Source organism: Artemia sp. Qi Xiang Cuo, chromosome 19 (genome assembly GCF_049724085.1).
Source record: "Artemia sp. Qi Xiang Cuo chromosome 19, ASM4972408v1, whole genome shotgun sequence".
NCBI classification, from domain to species: Eukaryota; Metazoa; Arthropoda; class Branchiopoda; order Anostraca; family Artemiidae; genus Artemia; species Artemia sp. Qi Xiang Cuo.
Genome location: NC_142812.1, coordinates 36700210 through 36723894, shown reverse-complemented (window position 1 = coordinate 36723894; position 23685 = coordinate 36700210). Strand labels below are relative to the sequence as shown.

At 36.5% G+C, this 23685-nt stretch overlaps 1 protein-coding gene across 1 annotated transcript in view; it reads right to left on the bottom strand.

Annotated features, from left to right (window-relative positions):
* Positions 1-870: 870 nt before the first annotated feature.
* Positions 871-23685, bottom strand: part of LOC148940795 (uncharacterized) — a 53037-nt gene continuing 30222 nt past the window's right edge. The window contains exon 3 of the mRNA XM_089105189.1: positions 871-4238. Coding sequence (XP_088961315.1) covers positions 2586-4238 — 1653 coding nt within the window. The 3' untranslated portion in view covers positions 871-2585. The remainder of the gene's footprint in view (positions 4239-23685) is intronic.

The window sequence follows — 23685 nt, the reverse complement described above, 5'->3', positions numbered from 1 at the left end:
TTAAAAGACTGATATCTTGAGGTTGCAGGTATTAGTTTTCAAACGTAAATTTATAAATTTTCAAATGATTCGGTTGTGAGATAGTATCGAAGGTTAGAGCACTTTGACGATTTTCGAAAAATCAATTTGAGAAAGGCTTTTTAATCCCTTGTGCATGGTAAACAGAATAGGAAAACACTTAAAAAAAACTAACGTAAATCAGTGTATAGGGATTGGAGTTACACTGAAATGAAGTTCGTTAATATTTGTATTAGTGACACTGGTTTTAAGCCTCAGAATCTAGGGGGGGAGGAGATATACCACAGGAGTGTAAAAACGTATGTTAAAAGGAATTTAATGTCAAATATCAGAAATCCTGGCCGGGGCCAGCTGCCCCCCCCTTGACTAGATCGAAAACCACCCCTGACTGGTCGTTAAACACCAAATTTTAAATATAAATCATATTGAATCTTTAATAAAATTTTGTTTTGATAGTACTTTAAAACCCACGTGTTAAACTGATCGGTTTTACGTTTGTTTTGGGACGAGTAATAACTAGGTAATTTATCTTTAATATTTGATTATATTTAGAAATAATATCATGATAAATACAGTTGTTTGTTTTATAATGTATTTTTTCATTAGCTTAAGTTTGTGATTTTCACTTATCAGCCCTCCATAATTTAACACAATGCTCCTATTACAATCCCATCTTATGGCAAAATACCAGAACTTTTTTTTTTTTTAATAATATTGCGTTAAAACCCTGAAAAAACCTCTTTGATGCCTTATTAAAAGTGGTAGTAAAAAAGAGGAATATTATTCCGAACGGGTTAAGAATTCTCTAAAGTGGCACTCGACGCATGGCCTAACGTAGTGCAGCTGTAAAAACGAAAAAACGCCCAAACAATCATTTTCTGAGCGAAACATGCCAAAGCTACAATTAAAGAATCATTTTGAAACATTTCTGATTTAAGAATTTCAAACAAAGCCACTACCCGAGGTGTCCAAATGGCACAACTGCACTCATTCTGGCAACACTGATTTTCTGTTGCAGTTACATATGACATTTTTTCCTTGGACGCCGGAAGACCTTTTGAAGGAGGGCCGGGAAGGTGACGACTCCCAAAGGTTACAAAAATAAAGGATATTTTTCAAGAAAAGCAATGCTCCTTCTATAATGACAATACTGTACTTCTACAATAATGCCTTATCCCAACAAACATCTTGGCTCTTAATTCTCCGATAAAAATTATCGCAATTATTGCTTAGCCTCACGTCCTCAGGACTCAGATTGAAGTTCCAGGACCTTGTCTATAATCTTGACTCTGAGCGTTTGGTGTACACAACCTTCCGTAGTACGTGGTCCCTTGGGTTTTCTTTGAAATCATGTTGTCTTTCTTTTTTTTATTGAGTGGCATTTATTTCCCTGCAATGACCAAAGTTCGAAAGGTAGGGCCGTCATGTACCACTGAGGATTTGATCATCAGTATATCCATATTTTATTCTTCGGATCTCTGTCTCGCCCCATCTCTGTCTTAACATAGCAAAATCTTGAAGTCAAACTGAATTTAATTTCTCCACCAGCTGGCAATATCTTGACGAATAGCAGCTAGCAATCTGTTATAAACAGGACTCCATTCCATTAACTCTACGGCTTAATGCTAAGTTTATGTGCTACATTTCCCAAGTGTTCAAGTATTCTAATCATGAAAGACAGATAAATTATGTAAAAATGTGTTGTTATTTTGTTTGTTAAGCCGGAAAAATAACAGCTAGCTATCTTAATAGGTAATTATTCCAAACAGACCGACAGATCGAGGTAGTATTGTTTCGTTCTAATGCACACAATTATTTTATTTTTTAACATCAAAGGTTATCAAATCTGATTCGATTTTTCTTACATATTCAGCGGATCTTCTTTAAAGAAAAAATTATCCTGTTTTTGTTCTGACATATTTTGAAGCAACATTTGATTATTATTTACGTTGGGCCAGGTTCTTTGATTGAAATGGACAATTTGATTTATTCTTCCTTTATTTTTAATCTCATCATGATACCAAGTCCAGGCCCGCATGTTGAAGAGGAGAGGAGAAGGAGCTAAGGGAAAGTATTGGGAGAGAGAGAATCCACCCCCTACCTTTGAAGTCTTCAGATTTGACATTTTGGTGTTTTGGCACATTACCTACATTGTGGGGTTTGGACACATCACCCTATCACAAAAGAGAAACAACTGGAATATAATTTGATATACTATAGTGAATTTGACATGGCAAACCAATATCAAAGAGAAATATATAAAAAAAAAGCTGCCAAAAAAGACTCAATGATTCAAAGACCTCGATGATACACTTTTTTTTTCAAAAGCAGTTTTTTAGGTAAAAAAAAATCGGTTAAACACAATACAATATTAAAACAAAAAACTAAATCTTGAAATAAAAAACTTTGTATTGAGGAGTTAGAAGAATCGTAATTTGTTTCATGCATAATTTTTTTAATTTTAATTATTTGTTTCAAGCCACTTATCACAGATAAACAAAATATATTATATTCTTTTCTAAAATATGCAATCATCGGTTAGGGATTTTTAACGCAGTAACTTTCAATCAAATCTCGGTCCCATCTCCTGATTCATCATATCCTTCGTCTGGACTTTCATGCGGAGGTCTTTCACCAGGATGCTCATGAGATTTTGACAGTTTTTGAGGTGTACCTTGTCTAACTAGAGTTTGACTAGGATAAATTGTTTTGTACCCTTCAGGAGGAGATGGATATACATCTTGATTATACACTACGTATTCTTCTCGAAGAGGAATTTCCTGTTTGTATCTTGAGTCACTGCTCACATCACACCCTATATTCATGCGGCTTAAAGTTTCAAAATACTTCTGATCGGGAAGACAGACTTGGCCATAGCTGCAACTGTACATTGCTTCTGGTGGGTAGCTTGATACAGACTGGATAGTATAAGGATTTCTTGGGTCAGGTTTTGCAAGACGCGGGAGTCCATAGTCTACAGGATATCCTTCTCGGTCTAAATGTTTTTCCTCACTCATTGAAGAACATGCTCTTGCACCATAAGCCCCTCCAGAATCACTACTTGATATATCTAACGGCTTGAAATATGCTTGAGATTGAGCTGGGATGGAGCTCCCACTTGGAGTCCACCTAACATCATTTATTGAAACGTTATGAACTGTCCAATTAGAGTCACTCGTTGTATCATTGATTAGATCAGGGTTTGGCTTTAGTTCAATATGCACTGGTTTTTCTGAAGATATATTACTTAAAGTAGAATCCCTACTCTCGTTTGTAACCAAATTTTTACTTTTAATACTTTTTCGTCTATCTTTGTGACAACAGCAACGCCAAAAAATTACAACTAATATTAACACTGCTATGAGAGTAAACGCTATTGCTGCACCTACAGCAACGTATACATAATTAAACGAGGAAGGAAGCGTTATCGGCTCTTCAAATTTAGTAATGATTCTGAGAGTAAAGTTCGACTCTGCCGAGCCTGCTCTATTAATTGCAACACAGGTGAATGTACCATTTTCAGCATCCGTTGATTCACTCAAAAACAGTTCACTTTTAGCTTCAAAATCATCACTGTAGTTTAATAAATGCCAAGAATGGCCATATTCATTTGTTGTGTTAATAAGTTTCTCTCCTTTAAAATACCAGAGTAAATGTGGTATTGGGTTACCTTGTGCTTTACAATTCAGAGACACGTTTCTTCCAGCAGCAACCTCCAAAAACATACTAGAAGGCGTTATTTCTGGATAACAAGCAAAATCGATGTTATTAATGCTCCGAATAAGTTTACCTTCTAGTCTTTCTGGAGATGAGCATTTTGATTCTATGGCGTTGGGAACATTCGATTCCACTAACCAGTTCCTTAACCCACTTAATTTACAGTCGCACTTCCAAGGATTTCCATGTAAATCAATGCCGTGAAGTGAGCGAGGTAACACTTTCTGCCCGTTCAGACTCTTTATATGATTGCCATCCAGCTTAAGCCATTCTAAATTTTTCATTCCTAGGAATGCACCGTCTTCTATTTCTAAAATTTCACACTGACTCAATTCTAAAGTAGTTAGGTCTTTTAATGCCTTGAATGCACCTGACTGTATTCGCTGTATAGTATTCCGAGAAAGAATCAGCCTCATCAGTGCAGGAAGATTTGCTAGAACTCCTGTTGGCACGGATGTCAGAAGATTGTCACCCAAGTCCAGTTCAATTAGATTGGTTAAACCCTGAAAAAAAATTAGATTTATTAGACCCCTTCAATAAAAGTAAACTAGCAGCAATATTCTGACGGACAAAACATGTCCACAAAATAGACATTATTTTAAAAAAGTAACCTTGAGTAATGATGCTTAGGAAAAGAAAACTTTTTTTTATACAAACTGCAAAAATTCTACAGTTTTTTTTTCTGGGAAAAGGAATATATTTCGTGTAATTAAATTTGTTTTGTTTCATCTCCTTTTACCTGTGGTAGCACAGTGGATTAGTGCTCTTTTTGGCAGTACAAGGCCTGTGGTTAGATTCCAGCTGCTGCATTGCTACCTGCCTCTTTTAAAAGACCCACCAACTGAAACGTTGCCAATAACCTATCGACGCCTGATCTGCCATATAATGGCTCTGGAGAAGTGAGTGAAGTTTGAATATGCTAGATGCAAGAAATTAGGTAAAATTTTGGCAGTTTTTAAAAGCTGATGTTCAGCATGCTATTTTTAGGTCATATTAGTAAAATGTAGATGAAGCATATATTTTCTTCAGGAACTTGTCTACTCAGTAACACATCTGTTTAGACTAATTAGCGTCACATTCAAAACGTTTTATTTCGAGGAAAAGAGACTAATCGATTTTTTTTTTCATTTCCGTTTGTTTGCTTTTAAAACATAGCAATAATAAACCTCACGTCTCAAAGTCAGTAGAGCTGTTGTATTTAACGACCAGAATCGAAAACTGATGTTTTTTTTTCTTTACTTTTATTTGACTTATTGAATTTCTTGACTCAATTCAAAATAAGTGAGTAAAACCGCCGCTTCGTGCCAAAATTAAATAAATTAATTTTTTCGCAGCCTAAAAGTGAAAATGTTTTTAAAAGGCAATTGTATTGAAATAGTGGAAACAAACAGAATTGAAAAAACAGGGTTGTTATTTTTTACTTAGCAACTGATAATACTCTTCAACAAGAGTGATCAGAATCGAAAATTGATGTTTTTTATTTTTTACTTTTATTTGACTTATTGAAGTTCTTGACTCAATTCAAAATAAGTGAGTAAAACCGCCGCTTCGTGCCAAAATTAAATAAACTAATTTTTTTCGCAGCCTAAAAGTGAAAATGTTTTTAAAAGGCAATTGTATTGAAATAGTGGAAACAAACAGAATTGTAAAAACAGGGTTGTTATTTTTTACTTAGCAACTGATAATACTCTTCAACAAGAGTGATCAGAATCGAAAATTGATGTTTTTTATTTTTTACTTTTATTTGACTTATTGAAGTTCTTGACTCAATTCAAAATAAGTGAGTAAAACCGCCGCTTCGTGCCAAAATTAAATAAACTAATTTTTTTTCGCAGCCTAAAAGTGAAAATGTTTTTAAAAGGCAATTGTATTGAAATAGTGGAAACAAACAGAATTGAAAAAACAGGGTTGTTATTTTTTACTTAGCAACTGATAATACTCTTCAACAAGAGTGATCAGAATCGAAAATCGATGTTTTTAATTTTTTACTTTTATTTGACTTATTGAAGTTCTTGACTCAATTCAAATTAAGTGAGTAAAACCGCCGCTTCGTGCCAAATTTAAATAAACTAATTTTTTTTTGCAGCCTAAAAGTGAAAATGTTTTTAAAAGGCAATTGTATTGAAATTGTGGAAACAAACAGAATTGTAAAAACAGGGTTGTTATTTTTTACTTAGCAACTGATAATACTCTTCAACAAGAGTGATAGTAGGAGCTTCATCCGGAGGAAATAAACTGCCATATCTTTCACCCCCTTTAGGTTGAGAATTTAGCTAAAATATTCTAAAGTGTGAACATTAATTGGAAGAAAGGGGGAGGGGATGTATTCTTTGGTCTCTTAAAAAAGAATAGAAATTATATCCCAAGGTAAAACATCAGATGGAGGTACAATTTCGAGATTAAGAGTCAAAAACCAACAAAATCTGTCAAACAGTTGGTGGCAGATTAAAGGTTATTAATTAAGCGTAAATATCAAAGACGTAAACAAAAAGAAATCAAAATAATATAAATCCAAGTAGAAGGTGGAGCCACTTGTGGAATATCCCCATTGGTGATTCAAAGGACACTATGTGACAGTTTGTCAGACTGAGATTTATAGTTTATTCCCTTAAACCGTCAAATTCTTTTCTGCATTCTATTGTCTTTAAGGATGTTTAAAAGTTTTGCTCTTTCCTAAATGCGTTAAATTTGTAAACTGGAGTAATTTTTGTCACTCTGAAATAGTCCAGCTGAAACGCATGTAACTATGTATCGGAATTTTTATACAGGCTACAAATTTGTATCTGGATGCTTATAGAACCCTCCCTTGTGCTAACTACTATTCATTTCTAACAGTCGGAAATTTCCAATTTTTTTTCAGTTTTTATTTGTGTAAAGTTTGTTGTAGAAGATACCCAGTTTTATCACGCAGGGCTAGTCAGGAAAAACACACTACCCTTTACAGAAAATAATGGCATAGATTCAACAAGACGAAGGTGTGTCAGCAGGTTTGTTACCACTTGTAAAATTTTACTAGATCTTGTAAAAAGCATATCCACCATGTAAATCTAGTAAAATGGGGGTCAGATCGAGTAAAATCAAACAAATCTAGTAAATTTTTGCAAAAATCTAGTAATTATTTTACCCTCATCTGAAAGCATTTTGTTGGGAAAACGTACCGGAGGCGGTTGACTGTTGTCTTACTGTTCCTACGACATTTATTCCGTGGTCCCAAAACACGACAAACTGCTCAAGTCTTTTGGCGTGAAATTCGACATTTTTGAAATCTGTTTTTTTAATCAAGGTCTGTACTTATTGAATCTGAAATTTTAATTTTATAACTAGGCGATTAGTCATAAAAGGTATGTTGAGCAAAGCCCTCATGCTTGCAGGCTGAATGCCTGTTAAGTGTTTTTGGAATGACTCATTTGTGCTTATCCTTCTCTTAAGTCTCCTCTAGGCTAGTTGTATTTCCTTGTAATGCTCCCTTTCAGGGATGGGTCTACAGGCTAAAATATTTCCCGGTAAGGTATTTTGAAGTACCTATCTCCATTTCTCCCTCTAGTGGGTCCTGACCTTTGGTGACCTTAAAAAATCTATGAGTTATAGAAGTGAAACCTAGCAAAATAGATCTTCTGCTTAAATGAATTACAACAAAATTGTTTTCAGCTTCACAACTGCTCAATCCCGCTTTATAAGGTTTTAAAGATATGCTAATACATTTCCTAAATTTTGAAAATAAAACATTGATATGACTTAAACTCTACTCAAGTAACTTAAATTGTATTTTCAGAGCTAAAGCCAGAGAAAAAGAAACTGATAACTGAAAATTAAGGTAAAATATTCTTTTGTCAAAATTTCAATGGGTATACACCTGCCATGTGGGCAAATTTCAGGACCCTCTAGAGAGAGGAGTGGAGGTAAATACTTCAAAATACATTCCCAGACATACTTTAGCCTGTAGACCCTACCCTGGAAGTTTCATTTTCCTAACCTAACCCCTTTCCAAGTGACCCAAAAGTAGTTAAAATAGAATTTTGCTAAATTCAACCCTCAGTCCAAATATAACAGTCATTTCTGGAGGATATTAATTCCAGAAATTTTAAAAAGCCTGGAGATTCCATATTCTCAGATAGAAAACCCTATTTTCAGTTTAGTTTTTGGCTCACTTGGAGTTCAGGGTCTAGGCCACCACACTTACAACCCTGTAGCCCACCCTTGAATCCCTTTGTCCCCCTTAAAAGCTTCATTTATAGAATCTAGAGGATGAGTTTACACTGGAAACGATTGCTATATTTGGATACAGTATTAAACTCTGAGTCAAATGGTATGATTATTTCCTAAATATATCATTATCATCCTATATTTGAAATTAACCAAAAACAAATCATTTCTCAATCTATGTTATTCAGTAACATGTACTGTAAAGTTACAGAAATGCTGCCCAGTAGATACAGGATATGAACAACTCATTTTTTAATGTCTATTCTGGTTCTATCAGGCACCTTACACTATAGGGATAGCTAATCTTGCTAATCAGCACCATTATCAAACTGGGCTGGACTGTGTTCAAGAATCAATAGCAATTTTGGAAAGCATTGTTTTGCAGGAATCCGATGAAATTGCATCTACATCTGCCACAATCGATCTGACGGAGGACTTAGAGACTCGGGGGAAGTCTGTTGGTCACAAGTCTAAGAAGATGCACTATGCACAGAAGTTTTGACCAGAGTGGTTGACTGATTCAGTGCTGAAACCTTTCCTTATTCAATCGCCAGACGGAAGCAGAAAGGCCTATTGCAGATACTGTCAGCAAAAACTGATGGGAAGTTTGACTGTCATGAAGAATCACGCAACAAGCTAGCTTCATAAGAAGAACTTAAAAGCATCATTGGGACAACTGACAGTTGAGGGAGCAGTTGGAAACGAGAAAAGGCAAGAAAAAGAGAACAGCGATAGGATTGTGTCAGCTGCTGAATTACGCCTTGCAGCATGGATTGCAGCTGAAGATATTTCTTTGACAAAAATTGATACTTTGTTCCCGTTTTGAAAAAGTCTTTTGGGGATTCAGCTACAGCCAAACATACTGAAATGAAGCAAAATGAATTGTCTGGCATTATTAAAATGTTGTAGGATTTCATGGAAAGAATACTTTAGCATTTGTTTTTCAGAAGAACCTTTTTCCAATAATCACCGACGAAAGTACAGACAGAACAGATACAAAGTCCCTAGTTGTTAATGTGAAGTATGTAGACAGTGAGAATACCGTGAGGGAAGAATTCCTGGCACTACTAAAGGTGGACGACGCAACTGCAAGTGGGCAAAAGGATCTGAGAAAGTACTTTAAGAAAGTTGATGTTCCATTAGAAAATATGATTGGGCTTGGTCTTGATAATGCGTTGGTAATATGGGGCGCAAAAACGGCTTCACAGCCCAGCTGTTGCGTAAAAATCCGCAGCTGGTTGTCCTTGGTTGCACTTGCCATACTGCTGCATTGTGTGCTTTTTCTGCAGCGATGCACTTACCTGCTGAAGTCAAAACTTTCGTGAAGGAACTCATCAACTTCATAAGCGCAAGCCCTAAGAGACAGTTGGAAATGAAGGTTTTCCAGTAGTTTTGTGAAATTGCCAACCACAGACTTCTGCAGATTAGCAATACGCGCTGGTTGTCGCTTGAAGCCAGAATTAACAGATTACTTGAACAGATTAGCCTTGCATTTCTATCTGACAGAGTTGTCCCTAACATTGTCGGACAGCTTTACAAGAGATAAAGCCAAAAAGCTGCTAAGTGCGATGGATATGGGTGTGAATAAGGCCTACTTGTACTTCCTCTCGTATATACTGGCAAAGATCAACAAGTTAAACCTTGAGTTCCAGTCATACGGAACAAGGATTTATTGCCTTTTGAGATGTACCCATGAGCTTTACTCGTCTACTCTGCTGTGTTTCCTTCGTCCTGAGAAGCTCAAAGGTAACTTTACTTCCCTGAACGTGAGCAGTCCTGAAAACTTTTTGAAGCTTGAAAATGTTAGACTTGGGATGAATACCGAGTTGCACCTTGAAAGCCTGTCAGTGGAAGATTGATGACACTGTGTGCAAGCTATTCGAAAAGCCTGCCTTGCTTATCTTATTGAACTTGCTAAGCAGATCCGTACTAGGATAAGACTGGATGACCCTGTTCTTACATCTTCAGAACTTCTGGATCCGCTGAAAGCTATGAGCAACGAAACTATGTCACTTTTCCCTCTTCTACAGAGGTTTAAACATGTTGCTGTTAGAGACTGCAGAAAGGAAGGGGAGAGGATGAAGATGCTGGAAGACCTTGATAGTGAGTACAAGGAAATCCAAATCCAAAGTGAATTTATTTCAGAAATAGTATCAGAATCAGATTTGGAGTGTCCTCCGACATTCTGGAAGAGGCTTCCCAAACTAAAAGATGGAAATGGGAAAGCCATGTTCTGAGTGTTCCCCAAGTTTATGTTGACCTTTTGTGCTTTGTCCCATGCTTCAGCTGGTGCAGAGCGGCAGTTTTCCAGTTTAAATATTATCAAGGCGACTGGGGAAAACCGATTAAATATCAACACAGTTGGAGCTCTCATGCACTCCAAGCAACTCTGCCTCAGAGACACAATATGTGTTTTGGAGTGGGAGATTCCGCCCGCTCTGATTGATAGATGCAGAAAATGGAAGATGAACGCGAACGAACCCGGTACCTGGGAAACAGAAGAGGGTGCAGGACCGGCGGTTAAGCTTTGAAAAAGTCGAACTTGGTCTGTCGAATCGGGCTTTATTATTTTTTTTTTTTACTTTGAATTTCATTTTTCGTGGTCGTTTTTTTTTTTTGTGTACCTGAAATTTTTGTGAAGGTTAGTTGTAAGTGTTACTGAAACTAAAAACTTTCAGAAAAGTTGGTTAAACTATGGAGTAAGGCCGAGCCTGTCGATAATTAGGAGTCTGGAAGAAACTAATTGGACCTAATGAATAACTAGGAACACATTTCTTACAAATTTGAAAGCAAATAAGCCGAATGGCCAAAAGAAATCATATTAAGATGTTACACAAGCAGAAAAAAAAAATACGCACTAAGCTACTTTTTAGTTTTTTTTCCATTTTGATGAAAAAAGTATTTACTAGATTCCACACACCATTGCACATGTCACGGCAAAAGCCGCGACACACGCGATTTTTTGGTAACATCTAGTAAAACGGAAGCCAATCTAGTAAATTTTTTAACCCAAAACGAGTAAAAATCAAATGGTTATAGTGACAACGCTGTGTGTCAGTACGCAATTTGGAGTGGTGTGACTGTCAGTTTTTTTGTCAGTTAATACAGTGTAGCCATTTAACCATTCTTAATTACACAAGTGCTTCTTAAACTAAAAAAAAATGAATTGTATTATATATGTGTTCATTAAGCCATGACAATCATACAAAAATTCTGACCGTGGAGGAACTTGCCTACCAGAGACAAGGCAGTGAATTGGGAAAAAGAAGGAGCATTTGCCCCTAGATTTTTTTCCCCTCTAGATTTTTAAAATTATGTTCCTTCTGGTATTTTCATTCGATAAAAACCTGAAAAATTGCTCCCCTAGTACATTCGTGCATTGACACCAGTGAGGGTAGAATGGGGTGGTTTTTTCATATTAACTCCACTAAAAAGCTGTTCTACCCCCTACCTTCATCGCAAGATATATTCTATGGATTCAAGTTCACGTAAACTATGGTATCCAAAGGGATTTCCTTGGACTTCCTGATGAAGCAAAACAGATTGACATAAAAATGCAACTTTTTTAACACTCGTTAAAATGTGACACTTTTCCGCACTAAAAGGCTACTTTTAAAATATTTACCAGTAAAAATATTGTAGGCTTGTCTCCCCCCCCCCCTCACATAAAGTTTCTTTGAATGCTCATGTATTTAAGACTTTTTTTAAGTCAAAAAAAATTTACGCATCATGCATTTTAGCCTTCAAATCCAAATCTGGCTCATTCAATAAATAAAAATTGTGCTTCGCTTCATCTCTTTTTTGCCAGCTATGATAAGCTTTAATTATTATGGTACGGTCAGTAGCAGAAAAGACGGAGCATTGATGAAAAAATGAGACACTTGAGAGAAAAAAATTCACGTTAAAATACTCAAAACAAATTGGCTCTTTAATTAGCTTCTCTCTCTCCAGTTTCTTAAGATCTAGGGCTTTCCAAAGTGTCATTTAGACTAACAAGCGAAGCTTTTTTAATTTATGACTGAAACTTGTGTGTTTACCACGACTACGATTTATTGATTGGTCTGATACCTATTCTTATAACCATAATTCTTACTTTATTCCTCCCTAAGCCCACCAGCTGATTAATGAATGTCATCACTTACTCGGTTGTATAGTACTTGACAAATGTTCTTTATAAAATGGATAATGGAGTGTCCGACCAGAAATTTGGCTCCAACGAGCCAGCTGTTAGGAGGCAGATGGCCAATAATTTTTCCGTATCTGACTAAACGGTATTTAACACTCGTAATTATGATCAGTTCTCACTTCAATTAGTTTGTCTGACAATTTGGTTTTGTTTGCAATGGTTGAACTGTAAGCGAAGATATTAAAATGTAATTAGCATACTGATCGAGGAGGATTCCTCTTTTTTAAATCATTTTTGTGTCAAGAAAATCTGGGTCAAAAACGAAAATTCACGATGGAATAATACAGGCACGCGCGCAGATATATATAATGAAGTATTCTGAGTAGAGGAGGGGGGTGCCAGAGGCAAGTTTAGGGGAGGGACAGAGGGGGCACTTGCCCCAAGCGCGGAAATTTCAGGGGCACAACATTTCAAATAAACAATCTAGCGGTTATAGTCATTTTATAATTTTAGAAATTTTATTTTTATTAAGAAAAACTAATAAATGAGAAGCAGTTAATAAATTAAGATAGCCTATTTATTAAATTATTAATCAATTAATAAAACAAAATTAATTAAAATAATTAAACTACAATAATTAAAATAATTAATAATAATTAAATAGTTAAAATAATAAACTAAAAAATTATTAAAACATAAATTATTAAGGTACTTGTGCATTATATCTAGCCCACCACTATACACGAAAGAAGTCAAGTTCTGTTATTGCTAATGAAATAAAATAAAATAGTGTAAAGTATTTAACATCAATTCGAGAAGCATTTCCGGGTATCTCCTTTCTTAGTTAGTTGGGCATTTATGCGTCAACGATAGCGGTCCAGGGGGGAGCTCTTGGGACTAAAAGCTAGTCGTGGGAAAGGGGTCGTTCCCAGGGCTGGAGCTTCCGTTCCAGGAAAGTTACATTCTTCGCTCATTTCTAAAGGGAGTCCATCTTTCGCCTCCGTCGTAGCTAGTTGTTCTTATGCTACCTTATTTTCTCTATGTGGAGTCTCACGTTATTTAATAAAGACCATGTACCAACGTTTATCGTCTATCTTTGGAATTTACGTAAACCATTACATCTGCCAATTATAGAAGGGCATGTAGAAAGGACCTAAAAAGAGGTTTACAGAGTGGTGGCAAGCGGTTAAAACTAGTGGAGCATATATCACTAGTGGAAACCTCCAAGTGACATTTGAGTGACCGTTATAAGTATTTACGACATCTTATGCTAAATACTGGCAACATATTGAAGAGTATTTTGCCCGCTACCAGACTGTGATATTGAGCTGCAAATACTGCAAAAGACTGATTAATAAGACATCGAAACGTTACGAGCTATTGAACTTCCTTCATTTCAAAGCGCCTTCTTGAGAAACACTTTCTTTTAAATGAACATTTTGAAATAGGCTTTTACACAATGCCTAATATGGATTCCCTCGCGATAGCTTCTACCTACTAATTAAAATTTCTACAACTGAGAGTCTCCGGTTGATTTCTACCTTCACTTAGCGATTCTACGGTTGGTGGTTTATTTTACCTGATTTTATACAGTCGACGTGTGATCTACATTTGACAGTTTTAAACCAAAATTTAACATTTTGAATTCAATAATCGAAAATTAATTCTCAATTGTGACTACATTTGACGCTAGTGATTTAATCGAAACCAACTACAATTGGATCTGGAAAGGACTATCTTTCGTAAGTGATTTACCACGATTAAACAACCCAGTAAATTTTATTAGACCGTTGTTGTTAGAAGTGAAGTTATTTCCCAAAATTTAGCGTCCGTAATTAAAGAATGGTGTTTAAAACAAATATTTAAATTTTTAGAATAGCTGCTTTTCAAATTTTAATCTCAATATGTCAGTTTTTATTCCTATTCTCGATCCGGCGGAAACTGGATATAACAAAAAGGTTGCTTTTGATTTTGTAATACAGTGGAGGGGAAATGGCATATTTCCACCTCTTTTATTTGACCCAAATGATCCTGATTTCGATCAAGATGAACTTTTTGATTACCTTCAAAAGATCAAGACATGGGTCCCAACAAACCCTCCAACTCCCCTGAGCACCACCCCAATTAATCCTCCAATAGAACAGCCTCAACAGTCCCAAGTAATAGGATCGCTAATTGAACCTTTTTTTTAGTAATAACGCCACTCACAAAGTCAGAAAGTGGAAAAATAATTAAGTTTGTTAAAAAATTTTTTACAAAGTTACAAAAATTGTTTCTTTTGCAAAGTTAAAAAAAAAAAAATTTTCCTTGGTTTTTAAATTGTTCTGATTCAAAAGATTTGCGCCCTTTTTTGCCCAGGGGTTGTTTCGCTCCTTTTTTGGGAATATGGATCCCACGATTATAAATTTGTCAAGTATAAAAGGTGGATTACTTGTAGTATATACCCCAGGCAAAATAGTAGGCAAAATGGTTGCAGGGTTTGTAGGCGTGGCTCAATTTAAGGAAAAGGGTATATCTATTCTATAGAAGGAGGCAAAAATTAGGAAGGTCATTTAGGGTGTCCTTAGAAGCCAGGGATGATGATGTATTTCTTGGAAGATTTGCTCTAAATTTATTCAAGAAGTGGATCAGACCGTCCCACAAACGGTATTTATTAGAGAATAGTGCAGAATTTTTTTTTGTTTAGGTGATGCGTATAAGGTTGCAATACAATATGAACAGATAGTGGGGAAAGGAGACACGTCTTCTTTTTCCGATGAATTTCTTTCTGCGCTGACGAGGGTGAAATTTGGACTCAATGATAATGAGAAGGCACTGCGAGATGGTACTGATTCCTCGCAGGGCGGTTTGGCTACCCAGGACAAGGGAGCTGGTTTTGAGGTCCCGTGGGATGGTACTGATGCCTCACGGGATGGTTTTTTTTTTGCACTGCGAGATGGTACTGATTCCTCGCAGGGTGGTTTGGCTACCCAGGAAAAGGGAGCTGGTTTTAAGGTCCCGTGGGATGGTACTGATGCCTCACGGGATGGTTTTTTTTGCACTGCGAGATGGTACTGATTCCTCGCAGGGTGGTTTGGCTACCCAGGAAAAGGGAGCTGGTTTTGAGGTCCCGTGGGATGGTACTGATGCCTCACGGGATGGTTTTGTTTCACTGCTAGATGGTACTGAGGCCTCTCAGGGCGGTTTGGCTACCCAGGAAAAGGGAGCTGGTTTTAAGGTCCCGTGGGAGGGTACTGATGCCTCACGGGATGGTTTTTTTGTTGCACTGCGAGATGGTACTGATTCCTCGCAGGGCGATTTGGCTACCCAGGAACAGGGAGCTGGTTATGAGTTCCCGTGGGATGGTACTGATGCCTCACGGGATGGTTGTTTTTTTGGTGCACTGAGAGATGGTACTGATTCCTCGCAGGGCGGTTTGGCTACCCAGGGAGAGGGAGCTGGTTGTAATATCTCGCGAGATGTGTGTGATGCCTCACGGGATGGTTTTAATGCGTAGCTCTTATAGTTATGTAGAGATATCAACAGTAGTACTGCCATTTGTCGAATCACAAGCTAGTAGAGAAAAACCAAATAGGTCTAAACCGAGGCGTTCCGCAGCGATAAGACCCCGAGGATTTTATTGGGAATAATATCTTAACGTCATTGCAGCATGGTATGATTTTTAGAGTTTCTGAAATTTCATTTAGTTGTCGCTGGTATTTTCAGGATTAATTAGCCTTTCCCGGTCATTCCTTTTGCCCTAATTCAAAGTTTATACATAATCCCAACTTTCCTTGTCCTCATCAAATTCAGGGGTATGGGGAACAAGTCTATTTTAAAATATACAAAGAAAAATGAAGTGTTAAAATATCCAGTTTCCGACTACTGTTGTTAGTGTGGTCCGTTTATACTATGTAAGTTTTTACTTATGCAAGTATTGTGTAGTGTTTGTATTATGTAATTTTTTACTAGTACATGCTGTAGAATGTTAGTAGGTGAGAAGTGAATAATTTGGGAAGGCACTGTTTTGAATTTAATTAAAGTTTGGGGGTTTAATGAGAAGGGGATAAGCCAAATTTTTGAAAGTAAACTTAAAACAGGGGGGAGACTCTGTCAAGTATTTAACATCAATTCGAGAAGCATTTCTGGGTATCTCCTTTCCTAGTTAGTTGGGCATTTATGCGTCAACGATAGCGGTCCAGGGGGGAGCTCTTGGGACTAAAAGCTAGTCGTGGGAAAGGGGTCGTTCCCAGGGCTGGAACTTCCGTTCCAGGAAAGTTACATTCTTCGCTCATTTCTAAAGGGAGTCCATCTTTCGCCTCCGTCGTAGCTAGTTGTTCTTGTGCTACCTTATTTTCTCTATGTGCAGTCTCACGTTATTTAATAAAGACCATGTACCAACGTTTATCGTCTATCTTTGGAATTTACGTAAACCATTACATCTGCCAATATAAAAGGGCATATACAAAGAACTTAAATAGAGGTTTACAATAGGATGAAAATATAATAGTTTAGTAACAAATTTGGGCTTTATATTTGCACATTAGGGGAGCTGGGGGTAAAGCTTAGCATATATTAAACACGTAACCTAACCTAGGTACCTTCGCCCCCCCCCTCAACCACGAAAAACAACAGTTTAAATATTGTAATTGTGATAAGTAATCACGATTCGCAATCCATTTATCTAGCAAATACCCGTTTGTCTGGTTTTTCCTTGTACAGTCTATAGCACTGGGTTAGATATAATGCACCAGTACCATTACTAATTTATTAATAAACTGAAATGTTTGTTAATAAATGACAATTTTGTTAAAATTTGGCCTGAAAATTTTGCGATAAAATAGAAGTTCAAAATAGGGATAAAATGCTTTTTAATAGACAGTGTATAGAAATTCACAAAAAAATACCAGATATTTTCGTGGGACCCGGGTGGGGCCCAGGCGCGAGAGAAGCCAGAACCATCACTGCGGGGTGCATAAAATAGTAAACAAAAACAAATATAGGCAATATGCATAGAAAAGATGAGAAGTTGCAGAAGAATCCCTTCGAATCCCCAAAACCAACAACACCCTTTCTTAATTGATATAGCTGCAGTCATTTTTGAGTTTGATGAGACGTTGACATTTGAAGTTACCAGCAAAAGTAGACATTGAAGAGTTGACCTTGTTATATTTTTGAATGATTAACGATTCTTAATTACATGATAAAAGGTGTCAGAGTTGGACACTGCATTGTCTCAGTTAAAAAGTATGATATCTCATTAACTGTTTTAATTTTTTAGTTATCCCTATACGACTGACGCGCTCAATGGGATTCATTTTGACGAGGAAATAGTTAGCGGGGGTTTCGAAAAACACAAAAATATGAACATATTTTAAAAAGTTCAGTATCAAACTGAGACAATAAATTATATTTGACTTAGCCAAATTATTTATAATAATACTGATCGTGATGGAACTGCTTATAGTGAACAGATCTAGTTCTTATATTTTCCAGTATGGAGATTTTTAATGCGAAGCATGATAGATTTAAAGCCTTTTCTTGCATTAGCAATAATACATAACTTTGCTCTATGGATCTAAAAGATTGAGCATAAGAACACGAATCAGATTAAGTTTTGACTGTAAATTTGAATTTTCAAAGCTTTATTTAATTTATATTTCCTAGAATTTCATTGAGAAAGTTTTAAAACGACTGACTTATTACCGTACTTCAAAAAACTTTCGTAGATCTCAAACATATTGCTTCCGCTTTTATGCTAATTCTGCTGAATTACAGTTTCTGGTGCTATACTGATCTAAAATCATTTGGTGTTGAATCTCTATAATATGACACATGCATTAAGATAAAAGTTACACAAAATCACTGCTTATGATTTATCAAAACTCCCAAACGGATTAGCTTAGTACCCTTTTTCTCACTCAAAATGGCTGTTTCAAACAGTTCGTAGTAACGAACTGTAAGTAAGAAGCGACGCGGCTTAATAGTAACTGAATCTCCAAGAAACGGAGTATTGATAACAATAGATACACCGATCAAAGGCAGCTTAGGGCCCTTTTTCTCACTCAAAATGGCTGTTTCAGACAGTTCGTGGTAACGAACTGTAATTTTTAATCTTACTTCTCATCATATTTGATGCTTATTCAAATATACAAAATTAATCAAGTTTAATCTTACCCCTCAAAAGGTACGAGCCTGAAAAAATTTGGCCAATTTTCAAAAAGGGGGAAAATACCCCCAAAATATTCAGTGATCTTAATGAAAGTCACTCCATCAGATTCGGCATATCAGAACCTTATTGTAGAGGTATCAAGCTCCTGTATACAAAAATATGGAATTTTGTATTGTTTTTGCCAGAAGAACCATCGCGAATGCGTGTTTATTTGTTTGTTTTTTATTTGTTTTCGCCAAGGGTGATTGTATTAAGCCAGAGATCCTGAACGGTTGGGAGAGGGCTTATTTGATCGGAAATCAAAAGTTCTAGTGCCCCTTTGAAGTGACCAAAATAATTGGAAAGAACCTAGCCCCCTCCCACGCCCCTTTTCCCCCAAAATCACCTGATAAAAACTTTGAGATAGCCATTTTGTCCAGCATAGTCAAAATATCTAGTAATCATGTCTTTGAGGATGACTTGACCCCGCCCCCCCCACAGTCCCCATGGACAGGCTGCAAGCTATAAACTTTGCCCATTGTTTACACATAGTATTTTTTACTGGGAAGTATACCGATATTTTTCGGAGGGAGGATTTTTCTGGTAGGGGGGATTCCGTGGGAGTATCTTTCCATTGAGGTATTTCATGGAGCAAGGGAGTTTTCCTTTGAGGGAGAGTCGGATTTCCCAGCATTATTTAAAGAACGACCAAAAATTAAATAAAAAAAAAAGTTTTTTTCAACTGAAAGTAAGGAGCAACATTAAACCTTAAAAGGAACGGAAATTTTTATGCATGTGACGGGGTCACCCCCTCATATTTTAAACAACGTTCTTTTTAATCCAGAATATTGTCGTAATTGGGACTAGAGATGGCTTCCTTTCATAAACATTTACTTGCCATTGGCCACAATTTTCTTTTTAATGTTTTCTGTATTTTTTCTGGATTATCAAGCTTTACAACATTTGCAAACCTGCTTGCTAATGCAGCAATTATTGCTGCAGCTTGCTAATGCAGCAGCTAATGCAGCTAATGCACCTGACTCAGTTTTTATAATACAGGCTCCTTTTTTCTTTTTTTTCAAACTGTGGTTTCTGGTCGGTTGCATCTAGACCCCGGCGCCGCGCCGATGAGGGAAGTCCGGCGGCGGCGGGGTAAAAAACAGCACGCCACGCCGCCGGTAAGACGCCGGTGGCGCGCCGCCGGTAAGATTTCGTCGGCGCGCCGCCGGCGCGATCAATGTTGACCGCAAACATTAATGTTTTCATCAGGCTTTCTCAAATCACAGCTTAAATTTACAACAGATTTGAACCTATTCATGAATTCAAAAATTCACAAGTCGCTGGCTGGAAACTGGTCTTCTTCGTTATTCATCAAGAGAAGTAGAAATCTGATAGAAACGAAATGGCTGTGGCGTTTCAGAACCCTTGCATAATACGAGTAGTTGAAGTATTCATTAGCTATGTATTCTTAATATAAATAATTATAAAAATTAGTAGTTTTTTTCATCGAGCATTACTGCATATAAAACTTCAACTACCGTATCACAAAATTCGTCAGTTATCTGGGTAAAAACTTTGAATATAACTTTGAACTTAGAAGCTTAATTTTTTCATATTTCCCTTTGCCTACATCTTTTTTTTCAACTCTAAAAAATTTTAAATGGGTGAATTTTATTTTTTATGGTGGTCTGTTTTTTTGCTGTTTTTGATTACTAAGAAGCCTTATTTTAATAAAAACTGGTTTTTAATTAAAATTTAAAAAAAAATACATTTTAAAGTTTTTTTTGTGGCTTTTTTATAGAATGTATGTCATGTAGGCTAAGGCTGAACTGCTGCTTTTTTATGAATTTTGGCTGCTCTTTTGGATATTAGTTATTTTTTCTTTTGGGGATTCATTCCAAATTATAAACTGATAAATACCTAATATCAGTCAAATTATAAACTGTATCTAAAATAGTATATATACTGTATATATAAATAGTTTATTGGCTATGAAGAAAAATGAAGACCAGCTATTTTCTTAGGTAAAAAATGAAAAGCTCATCCGTTTTAAGTGTAATTAAATGAAATAATATGCAGACTGAAGTAACTCCAGGAAGATGTTGAAATGTTTTAATCCAAGCAAAATGTTAGGACACTTAGTATCAGTTATTGAGTTTAAGCTTTGATTACCAAATGCTCACAAGAATTACCAAATTTAAGAAAGTCGCAACAATAAGTCACCTGTGGTCAAAATACTTAGACTCCTCTTCGATCCCCACCCAAGTTCAAACCTTCTGATTTGGTCATTTCCATGGAATCGCCAAAGAGTTTCTTTTTAAAATAGCTTTCAAGCGTAGTAAGGGGTATTTAGGCTTTTTTGCTTTTCTTCAAAGCTTTGAAAAAAGTGTTATAGTATTTCAAATGTTACATTTGTGGATATTTTTGGTAATCATTTGTGGGGTGATCGAATTTTCTAAACCACTGTAGATACGTAAGAACGATGCAACATCTAGTACCCTGAGGTCATAAGACTGTCAAAGACTCCTCCTTGAACCTCCCAAATTGAAAGCTTTTTTATGACCTGGCCTTTCAATGTAACTTGGGCACTGGACCAAGGGCGCCCTTATTACTCGAGCGCAACGTTAGGTGGGGATGTCGATATCCCTTTCGTCACACCAATTCGTTTTAGTGTGAATCTGCCTGGTACATATGAATGAATGTTTTCAAAGTAAACCAGTTTCATAAAAAGAAAAAAAAACCGGATTGGACGCATATGTCCCTTTCCCTTTGGACGATAAAACCATGCAAGTGCTGTATCAAGTATAGCCCACGAAAATCTTGTTAATTTTGTCAACTTTTCAACTTTTTGACATCCCTGCTTTCAATAAAAAAAACAAGGTACTATCACTTAAATATAACAACTCCATATGTCCCCTTCTGGATACCATCTTGATAGGATACCGTCTCTGCTTTAAATTTAAAAAAAAATTAGCTTTTTGGCACCCCTGCTTTAAAAAAAATCGAGATATTATCATTTAAATTTGATACCTCAATACCCCCCCCCTCTGGATACCACCTTGATAGGATGCCGTCTCTGCTTTAAATTAAAAAAAAATTAACTTTTTGGGATCCCTGCTTTCAATGAATAAAATTTCGAGCTATTATCATTTAAATATAATACCTCCCTATCCCCCCCCCCCCTCTGGATACCACCTTGATAGGATACCGTCTCAGCTTTCATTAGAAAAATAATTTACTGAATGATTAACAAGGTCACTATATGGTTCAAACAAACACACAAAATAACGATAAACAGCTTAGTGTTCCTTGAAAAAAAATTTGAGGATATGAGTAAAGGGGTACAAAAACATCAACAAAAATGTCGAAATTATCCAGATATACCTCAAATTATTGGAAAACTGAGTGACTGATTCGCCATGGCATTCCATAAGATCCAAAGAATCGAACTAAAAGGGAGCACACACAAAAGCCAACTAAGGCCAGTAGCATACGAGAAATCGCAAAATACCCAAGACAATGAACAAGTCCCAATCGAGGGCCCTGGGTCTATCAAAATATTTCAATGATTTCCCAGGGAATTTGATATCATTTTTTTCTGTCTCCACTTTAAATGAAAAAAATAATTATCTTTTAGCCATCCTTGCTTTCAATAAAAAAAATTAGGTATTATCATTTAAAAATGATAGCCCCCTATCCCCCTCCCCTATAGGCATTAATTTACAATTTATTTATGAATCATATTTTTGGGGTAACTTCGGGTTTAATCTTTAATTCCCTAACCTTGTACATAGCTTAGTTTATAGCTAAATTTTGTCTCAATCGAAGGCTGTTTTTTTTTTTGGGGGGGGGGGGCTAAAAATGTTCCAGAAAGAAGATTGTATTTTATATCAGGCGTTCAATAATTGAGTATTAAACATTAAGAAAATCTTATATAACAACAGCAAAAAAATCTGCAAACTTACAATTCAGCTGCAGAAACAATCTGTCAGCTGTCAATTTCAAAATCCAACAAAAGGCTGAAGCCGTATAGTAGTTAATGCGTTCTATAATTCTATTCAACTTGAAAATAAAATTCTTGACTACGAATGATGTAAGAAATAGCGATTGGGAAACTGCATTCGAAATGATTTAAACTCATTTCAAAAAGGGGATACTTTTTTTGTCAACATATGAAGAACTGTGTATATTACAATATTTGCAATAGCATATTGTATCTGTCTAGTTTTGATGCAAAGTAACAAAAGAGCCGAAAACTAATGAACAAGAGAGCAGTGAAGAATTATGGTATACAAAGTAATATTTGGCAGGGAAAGTCACTGGTGATAAATCACTAGAGGTGGCACCGTGATTGCGTGATTTTCGGGGATTCGGGGAACCAAATTTTTTTTCGGGGTGACACATAGATTTTCGGGGAAATACCCGATAATTCGGAGATAGTGCAAGCTCTGCTTGATCTCTAATCAGGAAAATCGAAATACTAAACCACACGAGAAGGAAAAGCTCCGACTTTGCGGTTGACGCAATAATGAATTGCCCTAAAACTAATTTGATGTCGACCGAACGCCACCACCTCTGCCGGCGGCGGCTTGCCTGCGGCGCGCCGGCGGCGTTACGACACTTCGGCGGCGTTCGACCGGGCCTCTCATTGGCGGCGTTCGGTCGATCCGCCGGCGCGGCGCCGGGTTCTAGTTGCATCCCACCTTATTGCTAACAAGGCTGATCTGAGTGTTGCTTAAGGGGTTAAAAGTTTTTCCTGAGTTTCAGAAAATAGTTAATAAAGTTAAAACAAATTGTAACATTAGTTTTCCGGTTTTACTTACTGTCATCACAGTTTCTTTCCGCTATTCACCAGACTTAAGAATATAGAAAAGAAATAGGTGCCTATGCACAAGTATGGACTAAATGAAGGCCAATGAGCGTCTTCCAAGTAATGTTTTTCCTAGCCTCGTCATGTAGAATCGACGGTCGTAAAAAGTAAGGAGATGAACATTCATATTACATATTCTGAGAACTACAGTGTATTTTAGGTGACCAGAGGACACCTAGATGCCCTTTGAGCACTTTTTCCCCACTGATGTCCTGCAATTCCATAGGTTATTCATTCAAAATTTTCAGTTAGTCGTGTTGTTTGACACTGTCAAAGGTCAAGACCATACAAAATATTTCCTTGATTTATCTTGCCAGGTCTAGGTCTGCTACTGCCTTGACCTGACTACCAAAAGTCTTAGTTAGCCATTATATAATAAATATTTGGCACAATAGGCGTTTCTTAAACACCGTTAACCCTATTAGGCTATTTAGCGGGTATTAATCTAAATATAAGCATAATGTATCCTCTCCGACAACGTTTTGACTATAAGACTCCAAGGGGGAGAGGAATTAGGACCAATGCCACAATAAAAACTTTCCGAGGCTTTTAGAAGGCAGCAACTGATGCTGAAAAAATAGTTTTAAGTCTCATTTACTTTATGGTAAAGTGTCATTTCAT